This window comes from Rissa tridactyla, chromosome 3 (genome assembly GCF_028500815.1).
Source record: "Rissa tridactyla isolate bRisTri1 chromosome 3, bRisTri1.patW.cur.20221130, whole genome shotgun sequence".
In the NCBI taxonomy this organism is placed as follows: domain Eukaryota; kingdom Metazoa; phylum Chordata; class Aves; order Charadriiformes; family Laridae; genus Rissa; species Rissa tridactyla.
The window spans coordinates 8,387,661-8,410,917 of record NC_071468.1 but is presented as its reverse complement, the minus strand read 5'-3'; the positions used below and the strand labels follow the sequence as shown (position 1 = coordinate 8,410,917).

Below are 23,257 nucleotides of genomic sequence, written 5' to 3'. Positions count from 1 at the left end.
AAGCGCTGCTGATACATTAAACTAGCAAAAATCATGACGTGATGTTCCTAGATGTGCTTATTTATCTGATAAGTTAAAACATACCTTACAGGCACTTGTAATGAGCAATGAATCCCATTATGAAAGTACGCACATGAAAAAAACCTGCGGGGACAATTAAGCGGTGAAATAGCTGCATGCGTTTGTGGGATGAATGAGGAAATTAAATGAAGGATGCTTGTGCTTTGGATTCTGAATTTCTTCTTGCGCTTTGGACAAGGAATTGTGGAGATGGCTGTAGCACGTTCCTTCTTCCCCTCCCATCGCTAGCGCATTCCAGAAGAGTATTTCCTCAAGTCTGAGAGAGGGGTGCTCCTGCGTTTCACTGGATGCTTTACTGCACACTGTGCAGGCTGATGGTTTTCAACTATAGTACCGAACGGTAAAAGTTTCACAAGTTTTTTGGGAAAAAACCCAAACAACTCTTTAGCATCCCTTAAGATGACGAAATGCTGATTTGTAGCCAGGTAAGCAGCCCTGTGTCTTTTTGGTAGAAACAAGGTTTCAGACCTTTGGAAGTTCCTTCAATGCAAACAGCAGGGTGTGTGGTACAGTGTGGAATCGATCGCGGGTGCTCAGCAGAGCTGCTGTTCACAGGAGCACGTGGTTCAAACCACAGCTGCTGTCTAAGTTATACCTACTTAACCAGCATTGTACTTTTCCACGGTGTGCCCTTTGGTGTTTTTGACCTTAAGATAGGCAGAGGCTTGGAAGCAGGGGTGTCCATACTGCTGCCGATGCCACATCGTGGCCTTATCTATGCGCCATTTGTCGGGGCGAGGGGAGCCCGTAAGTGCGAACCGTGCGCCTCGGGCACGGTTTCCACCACAAGCTGGAAAGTGACTGCAGTCTTACAGGGTGCCCCGGGGAGGGCAGGAAGAGATTTACCTGCGGCGGGCTGCAGGCTGTCTGTCTGTCAGTCCCCAGGCCAGGCCTGCCCGAGCAGTGGGTCAGGGCCGGGTGAGGCCCTCCTGGCTCCGACCCGCAGCCAAAAGCGGAGTGTGGCGGGTGACCCTCGCGGCGGGGCCAGCCCGGACCGGCGATCCCCGGGGACGGAGGCTGCGCAACCCTCGCTTCTCCCTCAGGCGGGCGGCATACAGCTTCCGGTGTGTCGCGCGCCCCGGAAGTGACGACATCACGCGACGCCGCCGTTGCCTAGCGACCATGTCAGGGCGGCGGGCGCGGGGCCCGTTGCAGCGGGTGCAGCGCCGGAGCCGGGAGCTGCAGGCCCAGGTACCAGGGGCGGACGGGCCGGCTCAGCCCGGCTTGGGGCGCGGGGCGGCGGGGCTGCGCCGGCTGACGGCGCCTGTCCTGTGTTGCAGGTGGAGGCGCTGCGGGCGGAGAGCGCGGCCCCGGCCCCCGGGCAGCGGAAGGCTCTTTCGCAGAGGTGAGGAGAAGAGGAAGGAGCAGACGGTTCCCTGTACGACTTTCCATATTTCTCCTAATTGTACAGATCTCTCACCTGCCCCTTCTCACCTGCCTGTTTCCCAGACGGAAGCAACAGGCTAGCGGCTTCCCAAGCCCTCAAGGGCTGAAGCACTTTTAAGTGGGAACCTGCCCATCGTAGGGAATAACCAGCTAAACTATCGTTTGAGCTTGTATCTGTATTTGTCAAGCAGCATGCACACAGAGCCGGGTGAAGGTCTGCGTATGTAAATTTACACATTTCAGTAAGCATGCATGATTTGGGTCACCCACCTACCAGAATTTTAAGGTAATGCTATCTATCTGTCCTGCTTTCAATGCAGATGTATACAGCTGAAGAAATTGGTGGATGAGAATACAAATGCCCTTCATGATTTGAAAAAAGTAAGTGTGGAGACAAATTCGTTTATGATTTTCTTCAAAATGTATCCCAGAGAGCGCCTCCTTCGATTTTAGATGCCTCGGGACAAGAGCAACGCCTAGCACTGCGCAACCCCTGATTGGGATCTCTGAGATCCATTTATATTATTTTAAAGCATATTTTTAGTGCTTTATTGTGTACAAGTTCCGTGCTTAAAATGTTTATCAACCCAATGCAGTGCATTGGAAGCAGAGAATGCAGATTTGAAATTTAACACAAAATTTCATTTTGGCAGAGTAAAAGGGCAAAAAAGATATCACTAATCAGGGAGTGACAGCAGCCCAGGAAGGTGAAAGCTCATAAGATGTGTGGAAAACTAACCTTATAAGGGAACTTTAAGTTCCTTTGATTCTTTGAGCAATTTGTTGTGTTCTTCCTTCTCAGGCTGATGAGCCTGCACCTGTGGGGAATTATAATCAGAGGAAAGAAGAAGAAGAAAAGCTACTGCTAAAACTCTCTCAGCAACTGCAGAAACTTGTTCTTGTCTTGGATCAGGATAATGTGACTACGAATTATGCAGTGTAAGTAGCTTAAACAAACAAATACAGTCTGCACTTTTATAGAATTGTACGTGTACGGTTGAAAAGTACCCTGAAAAAATTTTTGGTCAATCCCCTTTATTATCTTAGCATACATTTTAAAAAGAAGTACTGAAGGGTCAGCTCTTATGGGGCTTGTTTTCTTGATGCAATCGTGAACGACTGGCTCGAATTTTCTGCAGGTGTTGGTTAATGGGAGAGGATGCAATGTGGTCTGTAGGCTTAGGGAGGAAACATCATTGGGATTTTGGAGTTTTTTCAGATCATGACAGAGAGTAAAACACAGGAATGAAAATTCTGTATCTGGGTAACGTCCTTGCAGAGAAACCCATATTGCAAGGCTTTACAGTGATTTATTTTGGGTAGGGATGAGGAACATCAGAAAGATCCTCAAACAGAAGATGAAAATGAAGAAGAGGATGAGAGTGAAGATGAAGAAAGTAGTGAGGAGGAAGACAGTGAAGAAGCAGATGATGATGAGGAGGATAAATTGTTGGATGATCCAAATGTTAAAGAATGTATTGCAGTTGGAAATTTTAATGCCCAGCAGGAAGGGGATCTCACATTTATGGTAAATATGTCTCTATTAAAGTTTTTTTGGCTGCAAATCATTCTGTATTAAGCAATAACTATAATTAAATCCTATGCTTCTGGGATTCCTTGAGGGATTTAGGGAGAAACGGCTTTTCCCGATGTACATTTGGCTTGGTGGAGTCCAGTGTCCTTTTGCCAACTTCAGTTGTGGCACGGTCTGTTGCGGTAGTTTGTGATCTCCGTTGTGTGAAAAATTAAGCTTTTGTGTTTTTTTTTTAAATTGTGCCTGGAGCCGTTTTGAAATATTTGGTTGTCTTTTGTCTCTCTCTCTCTCTCTCTCTCTCTCTCCTTCTAATGGCAAAGAAAGGTGAAGTCCTACTCATCCATGACAAGAAAGCGGATGGCTGGTGGGTAGCTGAAAACTCAAAAGGGGAGAGAGGCCTCGTTCCTAGAACCTATCTTGTGGTTAGTGTGCTGCAACCTTCTTCTGTCCTTGTCTCGACTCTGATATTTTATATATATTAATGATAATACAGCTGCATAAAATTGATTGTAATACTTACATGGGGGGACACAGTGGTGTTTTGCGTTATTTGGAAATAACACTGTGTTCGTATACATGTATATGGAGATAGCTAGCAAAAGCAGTGTTTTTGTGCCTTGTGAAGATGCGACATATAAATGCAGAGAAGTTTCTTGAATATGAAAGTCATAATCTTTGTCACTAAAGGTCAACTCTGAAGACTCCAAGCTGCTATGGACTAATTCAGGCTTTTCATAGTTTATATGAAATGTGAGTCCATGTAAATGTTGGAGTATTTTGTAACTTGACACGGAAGAACTTTTTAAAAAAGGGATTTTAAAGCTTTGTAACTCTTTTTTTCATTTTTAGAGTTGCTTACACATGTTAGTTCATGTACTTATGCACATATATGTCCAGTGCACAATTGTGGTGAACATATGTGGGTACGCAGTTTGGATTGAGTGATCAGATGGAACAGAGCTTTTCACAACATAGCTAAAGACCATGCTGAGTAGATAGCTTTTTACTTCATGATGCTGACGTATTTGTCTTTTTAAAGAATCCTCTTTGCAAATGCATTCTCTTGCTTACTTGTAGGAATACTCCAATCCCTTGCTGTATCTGCAGAACTAAGGGCAGCGTTCTGCAGTTACAGTGCTCTGGAGTGATAGGTCATTACAGACAGAAAACTTCCTCTTCTAAACTTCTAACATGTGCTATGGTTGGAGGCAGCATTTTTAAGAACAGAACTGTGAAGAAATCAAGCGCTTTCCCTTTTTGAATCTGAATTACAGGTCTGTAATGAAGAAGAAAACCAAGAGGAAAGTGGAGAACACATAGAAGTGGTGGATGAAACAGCAGATGGAACTGAAATTAAAAAAAGGTAAATGGAGTGATGTGAAAGCAAATAAGTATGAAATTATTATTCCCTCTCCTCCTTAAATCTGATCCTAAAATTATTTCTTGCTGTGAGAATACCTTACAAGGGTATTTGGTCCTTTGTGACTGCATTTTTCTTTTCAGTACACCAGACACTTGTGGTGTTCTTTTTCAGCTTGCAGATGTATTTTTACCTGTGCATGTTTGTTGGGGAGTTTTGCTTTGGTTTGTTGTTTGTTTGGTTGTTGTTTTTTTTTCTTGTCATAAAATCAAAGAACGACTGAGTCATGTCAAATTATGTGCCAGCTCATGAGACAGTCTATCAGGTAGTCTTAGTGGCTAGAAATATGCCTTTATTAGTATTTCACATACATATGGTTATTAAGCTGCTGGTATTCAAAGACAAACCTGTATTTAGTGTTTAAATTTTTGTCCACACAAGGATGATATTTTATAAAAAATACATTATTTTTCTTCCAGAAAAGGCTCTCACTGGAGTGCTGTAAGAAGAGCTATCACAGAGGTAGGTGTATCTCTTACATAGCAAATTCATCTACCGTAATGTTAATTTTTTTTTGTAGACAAGGTTTGCCTTTTACCAAACACTGTATGTCATAGTACAAACCGTACAAACCAATGTTTTTAATTAACATCTCTATCTTGTTTTTTGTAGCAAGAAATGCTACAGAAATGTCCTCTAATGCTTTAGAAATAGGCTACAGCCCAGCCCGTGTGTCTGAATGAAGATGTAAATGAGATGTCTTTTGCTGTTTTGCCACAGTAGTACTACACCATTTCTTTCAAGGGTGTGATTTTGTTCTGTAACTGGCTGCTCTGCTGCTGCTTTGAAGTGGAAGGGGGATTTAACAAAATGGGAGCCTGGCTGGGTCCGTACATGAAACAGAGTAAAAGTAGTTCCTGGAGATGGGCCTAACTGGCTTCAGGTTAGAAGAGGTGACTGATGCCCCAGTTCTCTGATATTGGTTGCGTGAGAGTTCTAAATTAGGATAGGATTAGATTTTCAATAGCAGGAATGCTAATCTCTGGTTGGTTGGTTGGTTTTTAATAGAATGACAAAGTAGAAGTATTGGCAACCATAGGAGCGGTTCCTGCAGGATTCCGCCCATCCACACTTTTCCAGCTCTTAGAAGAAGGTAAGGTTTTCTCATAACTGCAGTGCAGGATTCTCAAGTGTCCGTGGTGAGTCTCTTATCCTGATTACTAGCCTATTGGACTAAAATCAGTATTGCTTAATTTTAATTGGTAATCTGTACAGGCTCTATTTGACCCGTCAAATAATGTATAAAAGGCTTTTTTTTCTTCTTCAATTAAGTTTTAAATTATCTGTGTGAAATCCTGGCCACACGAAGGCAGTGACAAATTTCCTAATGATTTCGAAGATTTTCCTCTTTGGAAGATACTTACTGTTGACATTGTAGAAAATGATGATTTTTTTAATCTTTTAATCCGTTTTTCTCAGAGGTCTTTTGGGTGTCTCTTCATCAAATATATTAGACATCTCATATTTTCTTAGCCTTTCTGTTTAAAACCATTTCAAGTCAATAGCTCTTTTTATTAGTAAAATTACTGTGCTTCCGGAGTGAAATACTGCAGGACACTTAGAAATAGTAAAAGTACCCTTTTTAAAAGAGTCCTTGTAGAAGATAACTCCATAGTTTTCTTTGGACCAGTCAAATATTCAAATGGACTTTAGTCACATCTGAATTTTGGGTGTCATTTGTTTTGTGGCAATAAAGATCATAAAAGTTTTAAGCATTTTTAAAATTACTCTTGTTGTAGGCAGTCAGTTTCGAGCAAGTTACTTTTTGCAGCCTGAACTTACTCCATCGCAGTTGGCTTTCAAAGACTTGGTGTGGAACTCGGAAAAAAATACTGTGAGTATTACTGGTAAGAAAGCTGTGATGCTTTTGGTTTGAGAGAAATTGCAGAATCTCTAGATGTGAATTTCTAGCAATATTTCATAGCGGTGGGTAAATGTGGCTGTGAAACAGATGATAGATTTCGAGGTCAATCCAGACTCCTTAGGGAGTAGATGTTATTGCATCCTACTATCTAATAGGCAAAAAATGGGTACAAATTGTCACATTGGGTATATTTGAAAAGTTGTGTTTCAGCTTAAGTTTGTGTGTTCCTTCCCTGTCTGGGTTAAAGCAGATCTGCATAGGTGACTAGTCTGAATTTTAAAGCCATGAACTTCTGCTAGGCACTGTGAAATCACCAATTTTGTGTTCTTTCACTTTGGCTAATGATTATGTTTTGATTTGCACCATTTTTAGAATATGTCTTTCTTCTCAAACTTTGATAGGACCTTCTATCTGTCACACTAAGAATATTTGTAGTAATTTTCTTAGAAGAGAGTTAAGTTTCTCCCTTATGAAGAAACTTTGCTGCTGCTAATACTACACAAGCTTTGTTGTTAGAAGAACCCAGTCTAGCAAACACTAGACTTGATCATGTCAGTAAATAAACACAAATTGGTACCACATGCCAGAGGGGCCTGTAGATTTAATTCTTCTTTTGTTGTATTTCAGATCTATCCTAGACCAACTCGAGTATCCCTGATTGTAACTTTATGTAGCTGTAAAATGATTCCTCTCCCAGGAGCCAGTATACAGGTTCTCAGTAGACATGTTCGACTCTGTCTGTTTGATGGCAATCGCGTAAGTTTGTTTGGCTATCAAAAGAAGTCTTGAGGTGTGTATGTTTCAGGATCTTTCAGGCTCTAGTCCCTCCAGCGTCCAGCTCCTCCAGTTGTTTCACTCATAGAGAGAGACACGCACACACAAACAGTCTGCCTCCCAAGCTGCTTAACTTACTCTCCAATTAGTCTGACTTGATGCTCTCCCGTGATCACACACTGACATACGTACCCTCACTCTCCCACTTGCAGTCACCACAGACACATAGGCGCCCAGTGACCTGTGGTCTGGCTAGTTGCTGGCACCTAGGCATGTACATACACTTGCATGTAGAATAGAGAGCCCGTTCACCCAGAAAAATAGTTATGAATGAGGCTTAATGAGAAAACAGGACAGACTGCATTGATCAGGCGCTGGGCTTGGCCAGACATGCCTACTTATCCCTCTCTTTTCCCACCCTTGTTATTCCACAAAGCATCTTTATCCCTCCCTTTTTCTGCCTTTGGTTCCTCCCATGAACATCCTATAGTAAGTCATGTGCAGTCCCAAAATGCCCTTCCCCTGCACACCAGTGTCTCATACCGCTGAGCAGTAACCCCGTTCAGTCTGTAAGGTGATCCAGGGAGCCGCTCCTGGTGACTCATCATGACAGTAGTCACACCCAGCCCCTGGGGCTGATGGCTGTCCCGGGCAGCGCTGGGAGGGGCTGGGGCGGGAGCTCCATTTCTCTGAGTCCATAATTTCGGTTCCCCCACCTGCCATTGTGCCTCTTTGCTCCTTCCTATTTGTGGAGATGAGCCTTTTCTGGGCTGATCTTTCTCCTGTTACAGGCCTGGGAACAGCTGGGTCAGGGTTGTATTCAGATTCCCCCACCTGCCATCGATCTTCTGTGCTCCTTTGTGTGTATGTGTAAAGCAGCTTTTTATAACAGAACCTAATGCTGATGGTGTGGCGGTTTCTTCCTGCTGCACTGAACGCTCTTGGAGGCAAAGGGACTATTACTGGTGTATATGAAGCAAGGACGGTTGGAAAGGGCTCTGTGACTTGAGAGAAAATTTCCTCTGTAGTCCTTTAAACTGAAACCATCGGATAAAGTTGAAGAGAAAGCATTAATTTTACCTTTGTTGTGTGCACTGTTGGATTAATCTGGGATAATGCTGCATTTTCTTAAAGCTGCATAGCTTTCCGGAAAAAAAACTTGTCTTAGCTTTTTTCACCACTTACAATATTTTAGGTGCTGAGTAACATTCACACAGTGAGAGCCACGTGGCAACCTAAAAATCCTCAATCGTGGACCTTTTCTCCAAGGGTAGGTGTCTCACTCGGAGAGTGATATAGCCAGTAACTAGCTATTTACAGCTTCTTATTTAGTTACATCTATTACTTCTGGTATTCATGTTGAAATAAAACATACCGCAATCAAAATGAACATGCAGAAAAGAGAAGACTTGCTGAAGTGCCTGAATTCAAACTAAACCAAGTGTTTTAGCAAAAACACTTTGGAGAAGAGAGTTGAGGGCAAGAAGTAGCAGGAGGGACTGGTGATCCAGGCGCTGGCACTGGTTAACTTTGAATTGATATCAGGTGCATGCTTGATGGTGTTCATGGAGAAGTGAAGAGATGAGCCACTTTTGCTTTGATTTCATTAAAGAGCACATGCTTCCATGTTTCAGGTGCCGTGCACGGCCACACTAACAGCAGTGTTGTCATGTTTTACCCTAGTTGTTACTGTGTTCTTGGAGGGAATTAAGTGCTTTTTGACATCTAAAGTTCTTTAATAGCTTGTCATCACACACAAATAATATGCTATGGTAGCACACTGTGTTTCATGGCAAGATAAAGTATAAGGGGAGCAAGGCTTCAATTAAAATTGGTTCTCTGCTGATAATTTTCTTTTATATGCTATGGGATTGGGTCTGAGTTCTTACGTGAATGAGTGATGTGTTTGATGGCCTTTAAAAATCAAAGTTTTTTTTAAAAGGTACATTGACTTTTTTTCCCCCCACTCTCTGTATTAGGTAACGGGCATTTTACCCAGCTTGCTGGATGGTGACTGTTTTGTCAGGTCCAACTCCCTGTATTCAGACGTTGGTATATTATTTGAACTTGGCATCACTTATATTCGCAATGTAAGTGTGTAAAGTTTCAGTATAAATTGTTCCAGGCAGAGCGGTTCAAATAAAGCGAACCATATTTGATGTTAAGCTCCAGTATCCCAGCAGTGAACTGAGAGATCCAAATGGAAATTTAGCTGAACTTTTTCTAGGTTATATCTTATAAGATTGTCTTTCTTTTGGCTTCTTGGAGGGAGGGGAGAGATGTTGGATTTTGGAACTGTTAGTTCTAGTCAATATTTAGAGAGTAAAAGACTTTCTGACTGGTGGACATGAATGTACCTTTACTCACCCTGAAATAATTTTTGTTAGTCTGCCAAAGATCTTATGTTATGTGACTGCAGAGGACCAATTCTCTCTTCATTCCTGCATTGTTTTTTCTGTCTTTGTGATTCATTTCAGACTACCGGGCTATAAACCAAAATTTTAACTGTTTAAGTAGTGAGGACACTGGTTTCTAGCTGTGATTGATACAGATATATTCTATCCGTCTAGGATGTGCTTCTGAAAAGTACAGCAGATAGTGATGCAATAGATGGTACAGCCCACAAGAACTATTGTAGTAGAAGGTAGATACATGCAGGAGCATAAGAAACAGTAATATTTGGAAGGTGCAGTGGCTTTTTGGAAGATCTTAGCCATTTTGTCTACAAGACTGACTCGCACCTTGCTGCCTCTTTGTCAACACTTACATTTTCATTATGGTTGCAGTCTTTCTCAGGTGAATCTTGGCAATCAAGTAAATAGTGGGTGAAAGATGGAAAGGGGAGTAACCACAACAGTTAGCAAGCAGGGTATTAAATGGTGGGCAACAGAATTCTGAAAAGATGGCTAGAGAAGTTGCAAAGGGGACTGTTGCTGTATTTTCTCTTTCACTAAGACCTGTATGAATTTAGGGCGCAAGAGTGCAGTGCCTGTGGAGTTGTGGAGGACAGGCATGCTGATAGCGTGGTGGGGATACAGAACTGTTGTGCAGAGGGATAAAGAGAGTGTACATCTGTAGGGAACTGGACTATATAAGTCCTGATGACGAAGAGCACGTTGGTGAGTGATGGTTCACAGATACCCAATGGGGCATAATGGCCCTCCTCATGCTAGTTGGAGTAGTCAAGATTATGCAAAGTTGTCTGCTTCTGTTTATAGAGTAAGTTTAAATGAAAGGTGGAGTGCTTACAAGTTCCTACCTGTTACAAGTGCTTTTGGGGTCTGGAAACAGATGGGCTGGCACGCAGGATCAGCTCCTTTTCCCAGAGTCTGTCTCTGGTACTATGAATAAAGCTGTCTGGTACTATGAATAAAGCTGTCTTCACAGGGTCACTGGCTTGGAAACCATTGTCTCTGGAATCAGATGGGTAAATCCTTTGGGTATATTTTTTTCCCGTCCTCCTTTCTGTCCTGCATTCTTTAGAGCATAGTGCAGGTTTGGGGGGGTGGGGTTAACTTTGTGTCTGTACATTTCTTCTTTTTCAGGAGCTTGATATACTTAGATTTCCCTTAAATGTGTATTTCTTGGCTTTATAAATCCTCATCTCTTAAATATGCTCCTGGATGATCAACTTCAGCAAAACTGTGTGTGCTGTTTGGTAAACATCTTCAAACACCTGTGAATGTGACATAGTCAGTGTTCGCTTAACATGTATCTGGGGCTTTTACAATTTTAATGTGATTATTCTAAATAATTGTTTGTGGTTCAGTTACTTATTCTGTTTTAGCTGCTTGAGTTATTTACGTTTCTCTCTTTTTCTAGTCAACAGGTGAAAGAGGAGAGCTAAGCTGTGGCTGGGCATTTCTGAAGCTCTTTACTTCTGATGGAATGCCTGTTCCTTCCAAGTAAGTTTATTATGTTTTCCTTCTCTCTTTCCTCTCTCTCTCTCTCTGTATTTATATATGTTTGTATATACCTATATTTTAGGCTAGGAGTAAAGTTCATATTTCATACTCACACACTGATAGGGGCAGGTGTAATCCAGACTAATGTGCAAGTTGTACTGGGTCTTTTAGTGAGAATGCTCGTCCTTCTCCCACACCCAGTGTTATGTTCGACTAAGTTTGTGTGGGAAAAGTGCTCCCTGGACCCAACGTTCAGGTTTGAAATGTTGCAAGCTAGTATGTGTTTAAAAATATTCTTCAGTGGAATTTTAAAACTATGGAAATGTCTGAGTTAATAGGGAGCGACAACGTCCTTTTTAATTCTGGCTCTTCTTTATGTACATTTTGCTGTATATCCCTTTCTCATGTAAAAATTAGGAGATTGGTGTCTACGACTTGGAAGCACGTAAGAGTTGTTGTAAATGAATCTCTTACCATTCACTTGGAGAGTGTGAATGGGCTTATATTTTTGCAGCTGATTTGTGATTACTTCATGGGTCCAGCAATCTTAAATAACGATAAAATGTGCGTATTTATATTTTATTAAGTGTAGGAAAGCTTTCTGTTAATTTACAGAAATGATTCAGGGGGAAAAAAATGGATTACAGGGGAAAAAAAAAATACCCACGAGAGACCTCTTCTGTTCTCTCTCTTCTAAATCTGATATCAAACACAGTTTTGCTATTTCATTAAGTTAAACATGGTATCTACAAAGTGAAGTTGCATGCTTGCTTCAACAGTGACTTACTCTTGACAGAACTGGGATTACATTATTCTTCAACATTTTAAATCTTCCATATCTAAAATTTGCTACATAAGTGATGACTCCGCAGAAACATTTTAGTGAAACAATTGCTAAGCTTCGTATAAGAAAAATATTGGAGTCATGTGGAAAACAACGTTGCTAATTTATTTTAAAATAATGAACTAGTTTCCCAATATAATACAACTTTCAAATGTATCATTTGAGGTTTTGTTACTTAATTAGGTGTAGCCGTTTCGTGTAAAATACTAGTGATAACATCAAGGACCATGTCAGCTTTTATTTGAGATAGCTGGCTTCTTTTTTTCTCAGACAGCAGTTGCGCTGTTCTCACATATCCTTAGATCTTTTTATTTTAACAACACTGCTCTTTCACAGGATGTATGAGCTGCTATTAAATGGTGGTACTCCCTATGAGAGAGGCATTGAGGTTGACCCATCGATATCAAGAAGAGGTATGGTCTCTCCTAAACGTTATATAAATTAAATGATACAAATGCTATACCTATTTTACAACGTGCAGGGCTCAGCCAGGGCTCTTATTAGCATTCAGTCACCATGGCCTGGGTTTCTTTTGTATGTTCTCATTTTGCATAAGAGAGACCTTATTGTTAGGGCCAGTGGGATTCAGAACTATCTGCTAGTGCGAATGTTTCTGTAATTTCCTGTGTCTGCAGGTTGAGGATTATTTCTGATGCATTCAATTTTTTCTTTAACTGCACTTAACACTTATTGGCTATGGGGTGATGGTACAAGGCTTAGCAGTAACACTGGTCTAAAGAGCCCCCAAGCCAGGCTGTTGAAGTCCCATATCATCAATCCCATGTAACTTATGTGCATAAATGTGCTACAGAACATCTGTACTGGTTCTTCCCTGTGGGGCTGAATAAAGCTTCACTAAGAGTCGGTTCAGACAGTAGACCGCTTGTGTTTTAAATAAGGGTGGCCATGGCTTTCCTCTGGAGGCTGTAATAACATCCATTTGCCAGTGACACGTGCTGCAAGCCATAGAAGGCCGTTACCTTTGGGGTTTGGATACTTACTTCCACATTACTCCACACATATTATGAATCCACCATCCTAGAGAGAGGTAACAGCTTTTGTTAAACAAAATGTTGATACAGCTGATATGTTGATGTATTTTCAGATGTTTAATTCCTCCTGGTTTTAGACCATCCTTAAACTAGTTTTAGCAAAACATCTCTTGCCAAATTATAAGCGTCCATTCTTGTAATATAATTTTTAATGTTCTTTCAGAATGACAGATTTCATATCGGGTATTTATTTCTAAAGCAGGTAGTGGTGTTTTTCATCAGTTTATAACGCTCAAGAAACAGCCTGTGCTTGTAGTGAAACTGAGGTCTTTAAGTGCGCAGTCAAAAGACATCCTGAAGTAAGTATTTGTGTGTACTGACATAAAATTAAAAAGTATTTCAGATGGCCCAGAACGGTCCCAGAGATCTGAAGTGTCCCCCTTCCCTGGACCACTGTGCAAAAATCTGAGGGTCGCATTACCTGCATATTGTACTCGATCTCTGTTTGACACTTAGAGCTAGTTTGTTGAAAACAAAAAGTCTTTAAGTTTAGATAAGATTGAAAGCTGAGCAGCAGGAGTCTGTCTGTTGTGGCTGTAGCAATGGGCACCTTCAAAAGCTTTGACAGATTCATGGAGATGCCAATATGAGCTAATAATTTGCTCTGTGAAGCTGTCATTACCCTCAAGTATTGCTGAACAATGCTTCGTAGGAGCAGTTTTGAATAAAACTCTCAACTGCGTGTTGTTTGTTTTCCCAATAGTTTGCTACCAGAAACGTTAATTGGCAGTATGTGCTGCATCCATCTCTTGATATTTTATCGACAAATACTTGGTGATGCGCTCCTGAAAGACAGAATAAGCATGCAAAGTACAGGTAAGAATTGCTGTTGTGGAGAAGAACTCCGTAATGGAGGGTGTGCTGGAGAAAGATCAGATTCCTAAAGAGAATGACTCTCTCCAGAGTCTCCCATTTATAAGAGAAGGCAGGAGTCTGCAGGAGCAACTCGCTGATACAGGGTACTACAGAATTTGGTTCCCTGATATTGCTGGCACTGACCTACCACCTCACAAGGTTAGGAAGTCACGCTCCCTGTGCACAGGATTTCAGTGCTTTAACTTTCAGTGTGTAGGTGGTGTGGGGACAAACAGAAAGCTGTTGTCCCTGTTGATAAAAGAGAACAGCCTCTTGCTGTGAACACCACCACTCGATGTGTTTGCATTTCAAACTAGTAATATTTCAGCTCGTACCTAATGTGTTGCCCTGTTTGACATCGGTTCGCCTCGCAGAGTGCAAAACCCACAAGAATGGTTTTGGTTTCTGTGAAGTATGAATGAAGTTATTTCAGTGAAATTCTCATTAAAAAAGCCTATGTGGATAGGTAATGGGTTATTTCTAACTGAATAAAAATAAATAAAAAGCAAATAAAGATAAAGGATTATGTGGAAGAGAAATGTTTTGGTTTCACCTCCCATGCAATGAGAGATTAGACACACACACACGGGTTTACTCATTCATTTCTAGTGTCTGCATGTTCTCTGAGTTATAGAAGAGATTAGGCAGATGTTTTTGTCATTGAGGCTAAGTCATCCTCTTTATTTTTTTTTAATTATTATTTACTTATTGGCTAATGCAGCAGGGAGAGACGGAAGTGGAAGAGTTCTGGTTTTAGAACTCAGCATCTTGCTCTGGTTTTGCAATTCCGTATCTTTCCTGTTTCTTTACACATCTTTCCTTCAATGGAACTGTAATAGTTTATAGTCTTCTCCATTTTAAAATCAATTTGAAATATGGAAAAACTACATTTCTCAACTGTACTACCGGTGAATTTATATTGCTACTGCAAAGTGATTTTCCTGTATTTTCTCCCATCTCTTCTCCAGACTGAATTATGTATCATCTGTTCCTATGGCACATAAATCTGCTTGTGCACTTATTAACGTTTTTAACTTAGTCTTTAGCCATGCTTGGGCATCTGAATTACAGGTTCCTCTTTCAAAGGTGCTCAGAATTTAATTCCCTTCCTGATTTTCTTGAACTTCAATATACATTCTGGGTATACTGATTTTGGTATCTGAAAGTCTGACCCTTTCATAAATTAATGCTTTCTGTAATAAACTTATCATAGGGAAACTGAAAGTGCTTAGTTATTAAAGGTCAGTTGAGAACTGCCGTAGTTACTTGATTTGATCATTATAATGTAGGACACCAGTGACCTCTCCTGAAGTTAAACTGCATCCATTTGGATTCAGATTTCATTTGGAATGATTTAAAGGCTTTACCCCAGCATTTCAGCAGTTGTTCTGGTAGCCATTTTCTACTTTTTTTTTAGTGTAACAAAAGAAGATTTCTCTTATTTCAAAATCAACTATCACTTTAGAAATAGGCAACTTAAAATGTCTGGTCTATTTCACAAAAATGATCAGTTCTGGCTTGCTTCTGTTAAATGTTTTGTTACTAGTAAATGGTTAGTGTTTACTAAACTTTCCATCAACTTCAGCATGAAGAAACAACGGTGTACATTAAATATTTAAAGTCACAAGAGAAAGAAAACACTTCAACCAAAATTCTTCTACGTGTCACTTGTAGCACTCTTGTAATCTTAGCCACAACCTCATTAATTAAAATAACGACAGGACCCCTACACCACTGGGGCTCAAGATTTGCTGTGCTTTCTAACAGAGCGCGTTGATTCCTGCCACTTGCCCCGTTATCTTAAAATCACGCCTAACACAAGCCAGATTAAGGTACAATGAAAATGTGTTTAGTCACAACATACACATCAGGTAGCACAATTTCAGATGTTTATAAAAAATACAGGTGTAGAAATGAGGAAAAACACCTCAGTCTACCTTTAGATTAAATCAGTAAGGTCTCTTGCTTGCTGGCTCCTCCTAATAAACCTGCAGTGGGTTTTTGCCTGTCTCTCCTCTCTCAGGTTAACTGTTGCTCAGCCACTGAGAGTTTGCCACAGTCAGAGAATGCAGGAGCTAGATTTCGACCTTCCCTGCTGCTCTGGAGTACTATTACAGCTCATTTTCCCTTTGAAATATTCTGAGGGGAGGGGATGTGCTGAATACCTTGATGTGTTGATACCTTGAAAACCATCCATTTTTTTATCTTAGCCTTGAATGTGTTTGTTTTCTGTTTCAGATTTAATCTGTAATCCTATTTTAGCAACTTTCCCTCAACTCATGGATCAACCAGACCTGATGGATGCACTTCGGGTATGTTACCTAGATCACTGAGTTGGGACCTGCTGGTCAAACTAAAAGGCAAGAAGGAACTGCACAGGCAGTTCAAGCAGGATCAGGTATCCTGGGAACAGTATAGGGATGCTGCCCCGTTACGTAGGGATGAGGTTGAGAAGGCCAAGGTGCTGGACTTGGCAAGGGATGCTAAGAATAACAAGAAGGGCTTCTACAGGTATGTCAACCAGAAAAGGAAGCTTAAAGAAAGTGTACCCCCCGATGAGCAAGAATGGCAAACTGGTAACAGATGAGGAGAAGGCTGAGGTTCTCAACAACTTTTTTGCCTCAGTCTTCACTGCCAGCCTCTCTCCTCATGCCTCATGAGTTGAAAGACCGCAAGACAGGGACCTGCGGGACAAAGTCCCTCCCACTGTAAGCGAAGACAAGGTTTGTGACCACCTGAGGAACCTGAACATACACGAGTCCATGGGACCTGATGAGATGCACCTCAGAGTCCTGATGTAGTTGCCAAGCCACTCTCCATGATATCTGAAAAGTCATGGCAGTCAGGTGAAGTCCCTGGTGAATGGAAGAAGGGAAACATTACATCCATTTTTAAAAAGGGTAGAAAGGAGGACCCTGGGAACTACTGACCTGTCAGCCTCACCTCTTTGCCTGAGATGATCATGGAACAGATCCTCCTAGAAGCTATGCTAAGGCACATGGAGGACAGGGAGGTGATTTGAGACAGCCAGCATGGCTTCACAAGGGGCAAGTCCTGCCTGACCAACCTAGTGGCTTTCTACAATGGAGTGACTACATCAGTGGACAAGGGGAGAGCTACGGATGCCATCTGTCTGGACTTCTGCAAGGCCTTTGACACGGTCCCCCACAACATCCTTCTCTCTAAGTTGCAGAGATACGGATGGTGGATAAGGAAGTGGCTGGATGGTCGCATCCAGAGGGTAGTGGTCAATGGCTTGATGTCCAGATGGAGAGGGGTGACACGTGGTGTCCCTCAGGGGTCCGTACTGGGACCGGTGCTGTTTAATATCTTCATCAGTGACATAGACAGTGGGATCAAGTGCACCCTCAGCAAGTTTGCCGATGACACCAAGCTGAGTGGTGCGGTTGATGTGCCAGAGGGACGGGATGTCATCCAGAGGGACCTGGACGAGATGGAGAGGTGGGCGCGAGCAAACCTCATGAAGTTCAACCAGGCCAAGTGCAAGGTCCTACACTTGGGTCGGGACAACCCTCGTTATCAATACAGGCTGGGGGATGATGTGACAGAGAGCAGCCCTGCAGAAAAGGACTTGGGGGTACTGGTGCGTGAAAGGCTGGACATGAGCCAACAATGTGTGCTTGCAGCCCAGAAGGCCAATTGCATCCTGGGCCGCATCAAAAGAAGCGTGGCCAGCAGGTCCAGGGAGGTGATTCTCCCCCTCTGCTCTGCTCTCGTGAGACCCCACCTGGAGTGCTGTGTCCAGCTCTGGAGCCCTCAGCACAAGAAGGACATGGACCTGTCGGAGCGGGTCCAGAGGAGGGCCACGATGGTCAAAGGACTGGAGCACCTCTGCTATGAGGACAGGCTGAGAGAGTTGGGGTTGTTCAGCCTGGAGAAGAGAAGGCTCCGGGGAGACCTTATAGCAGCCTTCCAGTACCTGGAGGGGGCCTACAGGAAAGCTGGGGAGGGGCTGTTTGCAAGGGCATGTAGCGATAGGACGAGGGGCAATGGCTTTAAACTAGAGCAGGGCAGGTTTAGATTAGACATTTGGAAGAAGTTCTTTACAGTGAGGGTGGTGAGGCACTGGCCCAGGTTGCCCAGAGAGGTGGTGGAGGCCCCATCCCTGGAGACATTCAAGGCCAGGGTTGATGAGGCTCTGAGCAACCTGATCTATTCCCTGCTTACTGCCGGGGGGTTGGACTAGATGACCTTCAAAGGTCCCTTCCAACCCAACACATTCTATGATTCTATGACATTTAATTCCATCTGACGTGTCAGGATTTCCAAATAGTTTGCAAAATTTGAGCTTTTTTTTTTTTATCCTGTGAAAAGATAAATGGAAGAGCCAAGCATCAGAAAAGTTATATCTGTTTCAAGTATGTCCAGATCTCTTGTGTCTTAGTGCCTTCAAAATCGCAAGAGAACGCTTGAATACACAGAGAAGGGATGCAAAGACATAAATGGGATAGTGTGAGCGCTGCTAGCCACAGGAAGAAAGTGCTCCGGTGGATTAGCTGTCTCGGTCTTTGTCTGGCTTCTTGGACGGCGCTGCTTTTGTGACAGGCAGGAGCTGACCTTAGCTTCCAACTGGCAGGACAGTGCTCACCATATTTACACTGCGGTCCCTCACAGGTGTCGAAGTACCAGATGACAACGGCTGAGTTACTTATGCCTGAAGGACACTACTGTTAGAACTGTCAGGCTTTGGGCTGTATTTCTCCATGCTTTTAGGGTGGAAAAAAATCAGCCTCGGTTGTGATTGATTATTTTTTTTCCTGAAAAGTGTATCCCCTTGATTTCATTTATATGGCTCTGATAACTGCAAGTCTCTAAAGCCTTGCATCTGTAAATCTGTTAAATCAACTAAAACTGGCACAAGGGAGTGTGAGGAAAGTGGGACTGCACGAGGAGCTTAAACTACTGTGGGATTTCAGCAAGAGAAATGTTTTGCACTTAAAAATGTAATTATAGAGTCATAGAGTGATAGAATCATAGAATAGTTTGGGTTGGAAGGGACCTTTGAAGGCCCCCCCCTGCAATGAGCAGGGACATCTTCAACTAGATCAGGTTGCTCAAAGCCCCGTCCAACCTGACCTTGAATGCTTCCAGGGATGGGGCCTCCACCACCTCTCTGGGCAGCCTGTTCCGGTGTTTCACCACCCTCTTTGTAAAAAATTTCCTTCTATCTAGTCTAAATCCTTCCCTCTTTCAGTTTAAAGCCATTACCCTTGTTCTATTGCAACAGGCCTTGCTAAAAAGTTTGTCCCCATCTTTCCTGTAGGTCCCTTTTAAATACTGAATGGCGTCCCTGGAGCCTTCTCTTCTCCAGGCTGAACAATCCCAACTCTCTCAGCCTGTCCTCATTAGGAGAGGTGCTCCAGCCCTCTCATCGTTTTTGTGGTCCTCCTCTGGACTTGCTCCAACAGGTAGGTCCATGTCCTTCTTACGTTGGGGGCTCCAGAGCTGGACGCGGGACCACAGCTGGGGTCTCACCGGAGCAGAGGGGCAGAATCACCTCCCTTGACCTACTGGCCACGCTTCTTTGGATGCAGCTCAGGATGCGGTTGGCCTTCTGGGCTGCGAGTGCACGTTGCCAGCTCATGTCCAGCTTTTCATTGGTTTAGATCTCCCCGATCTCAGTTTGACTTTGCATTTCATTTCATTTTAGAGCGCTTGGGCAGATAGAGAAAGAGCGTTGAAGAGATCTGAGAAGGTAATAAATCACAGGTTTTTCTTTAACATGTATTCAATCTAATTCAAACGAGCAGCTTTCTGTCAGCGTTACTGGTAATTAACTTTTCTTCTCACCATACATTTATTTGGAAAATTGTAAATATGCTAAACGCAGTTCTTAACATTTCTTACCCATATTTATAACAGTAAACTAGAAGAAGAAGGAATGTGAAAATAACTTGTAACTTTTTGCGTCGGTGTTTGTATACAGTTGTTAGAGGGGAAGCTATTACAGGCTCATACCCAAAGCGTGTCTCCCTTTCATGAGGCATTTCCCATACTTGACTGGTAAAAGCTTTCCACTGGTACAAAAGGGGCTGTGTATGCCCACAAAATAATCTTTTCTCCTCCGACCTCTGAGCTCCAGTCCTCCCACAGTCTGCCAGGAAAAAGACCCCCAAATTCCGCAAATCTTCCTGTGTCAGACAGTTGTTATCTCCCATTTTGGCGCGTAGACAGCTGGAGGAAGAACCAGATTGGCCGTGTCACCAGGCTTACCTGTACCTTGTCCTACCTCCTGTCCTCTGGACAAAAAGAAGCTGGAGGTAACTGAATGAGGAAGGCGTTGGCTCTTGATCCAAGACACTTCACTTGGGAGCAGGAGCAGTATGCCTCATTCGTTGTGTATGCTGCTCAATAGATACGTGAGATCTCCTCATTTATGCAAAGAAAACATAATGCTGTTGAGTCAGAAGCGCTCTTTCAAGGCCATTCATCCAAAATGAAAGCGGATCTGCTCAAAGAATTAGTAACTCCTCAGTATCCCAGAACCATCCGGTTTTACCTGATTTTTGTCATGTGCCACTCCCACGGTAGGATTGCCGCCTGGTGAATTCTTACTCCTTCTTGCATGGTTATATGACGCTTAGCTGCTAAATCTCCTGCTGAGACGTACTGTTCGATGCTGGTCGTAGCGCTCTCATGTCGGGAGCGTTTCTGGAAGAGTCTCGGTGGTCAGTGTGTTTTCCAGGAGGCGGTGCTCTCCGCGTTTCCTTGCACAAAGGGGGTTTTCTATGTGCATGTGGAAAACGAGGCGCACGAATCTCGTCGAGTTAAAGTGGTCGGGATCTTTCAGCGTTCCATAATTATACCAGGCTGATTCTCGATCTCTGGGGTTCGCCAACTGGTCTTTACAGGGGAGGGCGTAATTCTCGCCACGCACAGAATGTCCTGTCAAGGTGTGAACTAACAGTACTTACAGTGTGGCCTTACCTCCTGCTAAAAGCCACGTGCCGTGAGGAGCGTCGGATTGTTGCAACGCTCCGCCTAGGGCAGTGGAGAAACGAGTGGAGTTTGGGCTTCCAAGGCGGGGAGGATGTGGCGCTTCCTGGCAGCTGCGGCAAGCAGTCTTAGTCTGTACCTGCAGAGGCTGCGTGGACCAGTTGTCGCACACTGGCGCTTTGAGGAAGAAATAGAAATAGCCTGTGAGCAAAGGGCTGTCGGTGACCATTGTACGGATTGCCGTTCTGTGGTAACGCTGGCAGCGTTTGGCTGCATGTCGCCGCTCTTTGTCGTTTCGAAAAGTAGGTGGGTTGGAGAGCAGGTTAGTTGGTGTGTAGTTTATATAGTGTACTTCTTGGCAGGGAGTTTGAGGGTCACGCGAGCTAACTGATGTTTGTTTAGGAAGGTCAGATCTCTTCCTGTTGTTATCCCAGGAACTGGGGGTTAGCTGAAGGTTTTCTTGTTTGGTTTCTGGTTATTTTTTTTCCTGTGTATAATACTTCTGTAGATGTGCTTGGCAACCCCACCTAGTTTGCACTGAAGTATTTTCAAATACTCTTTGCAGAGAGATGGAGAATTTCTGAAGTCTCTGTTTGTCCTGGTGTACCACGACTCTGTCTTCCCTCTCCTGCGGTCCACTCTCCTACCCGACTACAAGTGGGCTGAGGAAGAGTCTGAAGCATCTCGCTGGAAGGTGATTGCTGACTTCTTGAAAAAGAGCCGAGAGAATGACGGTGCGCTTCAGTATCTGCTGTCGTCAGAAAACACTCACAAGCCCTTTGATATCTCAGAGCTGGCTTATGATTTCTTAGGAGAAGTGAGGGAAAACAATCCTGGAGTATGAATGGATTATGGAAGAACAATTCAGGCTACGTAAGAATGCGGTAACGATCTAAATAAATTCTTACAAAAAAGAAACTGCGTGCTATTTGAATTCTAATGAATATTAACATGTTAACATTCTGAGGGACTAAAATTATTTTATCAGTTTAACTAATGGAAATTACGTTTTAAATTTTCCCTTTTGCAAGGCCGTGGTTGCCTGTTGCTACAGGTACCTGTTGTAGCCACATCGAGTGTTGTATTTTGCCGAAGCTGGGCAAATGCTGAGGCAGTGCTTCCCTCCTCTCACGCGGCTTCCAATTAATTTCCAGTTTTGTTTTAATCAGGGTGAATAAAAGACTCTTTGTCACAGTTTACCAGTAGACTGGGAACAGGCAAGCGCAATAGCAAGGATCTTTAAGAATGCTGCCGAGCAAGGTCAGCCAGGTTAGGAAAAAAGGACTGTCTCTTGTCCAACCGGTGGACAGCGGGTTGCTCTGTATTTAGATTGTTTTACTGTTTTTTCTTTCCCACTCAGGAAAAGGCTGGGTTATTCATAGGAATGTGCTTGACCCACCTAGTACAAATAAAAGCTTGTGAGAAGGTAGGGCAGGCCGCGTTTGCCACAGGGCAGCTCCCCCTGTGCTGACTTTCTAGGGCAGGCTCACGAGCTGTGGGCTATTCCTCGGGTGGACCAGGATGTTAAAGGCTTCTTTTCCCCGAGCAGTTTGTGACCACAGGCCCTCAGTGCTGCGTGCTCCCAGGGGGAAGTTATTCATCTGATTTCTCTTTGGCACTGGAGTCTCTGGATGCTTTCTGTGGGGCGGCGGGTATGTTGCCACCGTGTCCGAGGAGGTAGGCAGGCACCAAGTCACACGTGGATTTAAGTCTGAGCCAGGCACTAGTTCTGTCCGGTGTGACGTGTTTTAAAACAAGACCTTTCAAAGACCACGGCGCGTTGCACGGAGCCTGAAGCCAGCTCCTGCTGACAGCGTTTGTAAGCTGGAGCCTCCAGAAATGCCTCAAAGCGCTTCCCCCTGGCCAAGGAGGGGCTCAAACAATGAGATACATCATGGATTTGATCTTTGCTCTGCGTTGCCCAAGAGCTTGGCATAGAAGCCACATTCCTAGGGCATCACTTGGCACTCCTAACAGAGAGATATGATATCTCACTGGGATAATGTCCTCCTCCTGCTGCAGACTATTGCCTGACTTAGGATGACTTCACTAGGCTGTGAGGCAGAAATGCCACCTTCAGCCTTTTATGCCTCCAGTTATGGGTGACTTATGGGGTGAGGCAGAGGCCTCTGGAAAATACAGCGTGTGCTTCTCGAATTGGAAGTGCACGTGCCAGCAGGCAGAAATTAAAGCTGTCCCAGTAGCCGTTCTTTAGACCTTTATGGGTGCCTGGGAGCACACGGGCAAGCCCTCCCGTCTTTTCCCAGTGCGTTGACTTGCTGTAAAAAACGTTTGGCTGCAAGTTTTTGAAGGCTGGACGTGCCCAGTGGGCGTGGGGGAGTCTGATGTGAACACGGAGCAGAAACCTGAACAGAAAAGGGAGGAGGCAACAACAACAGTGGAAGTGAAAATATTTCAGGCTTGAAAGAGTGCCAAGGACAAAAACTGATTGCAGGTAACATTTCTGCCCCAGTGTGGTATAGGATTTTTTTTTTTTTTTTTTAATTTTTTCTTTCCCCTTTCATTGAAGACCTTGAGTTGATTGCGTGCCAGTGGCGGGGCCGGGGTCGCGTTGCTCTCCCGTG

At 43.4% G+C, this 23,257-nt stretch overlaps 1 protein-coding gene across 7 annotated transcripts; it reads left to right on the top strand.

Annotated features, from left to right (window-relative positions):
* Positions 1–1,055: 1,055 nt before the first annotated feature.
* On the top strand, positions 1,056–23,164 carry NPHP1 (nephrocystin 1). 7 transcript variants are annotated; one of them, XR_008465799.1, is made up of 21 exons: positions 1,056–1,272; positions 1,362–1,426; positions 1,788–1,848; positions 2,270–2,406; positions 2,791–2,995; positions 3,322–3,423; positions 4,276–4,364; positions 4,841–4,883; positions 5,430–5,514; positions 6,161–6,255; positions 6,913–7,041; positions 8,255–8,329; positions 9,039–9,149; positions 10,882–10,964; positions 12,145–12,221; positions 13,060–13,159; positions 13,564–13,676; positions 15,954–16,027; positions 19,000–19,144; positions 19,387–19,431; positions 21,238–21,275. XR_008465799.1 is itself a non-coding variant. In XM_054197351.1 (21 exons), exons 1-20 carry the CDS (start codon positions 1,204–1,206, stop codon positions 21,514–21,516), a joined length of 2,037 nt encoding a protein of 678 aa, XP_054053326.1. In that variant the 5' UTR covers positions 1,056–1,203; the 3' UTR covers positions 21,517–21,556; positions 22,940–23,164. The 7 variants fall into 7 exon arrangements, 5 of the variants coding, with proteins under 5 accessions (XP_054053326.1, XP_054053327.1, XP_054053325.1 ...); XM_054197351.1 differs by lacking the exon at positions 19,000–19,144 and adding an exon at positions 22,940–23,164 and having other exon boundaries at positions 21,238–21,556; XR_008465800.1 differs by lacking the exons at positions 19,000–19,144; positions 21,238–21,275 and adding an exon at positions 17,055–17,177.
* The last annotated feature ends 93 nt before the right edge of the window (positions 23,165–23,257 follow it).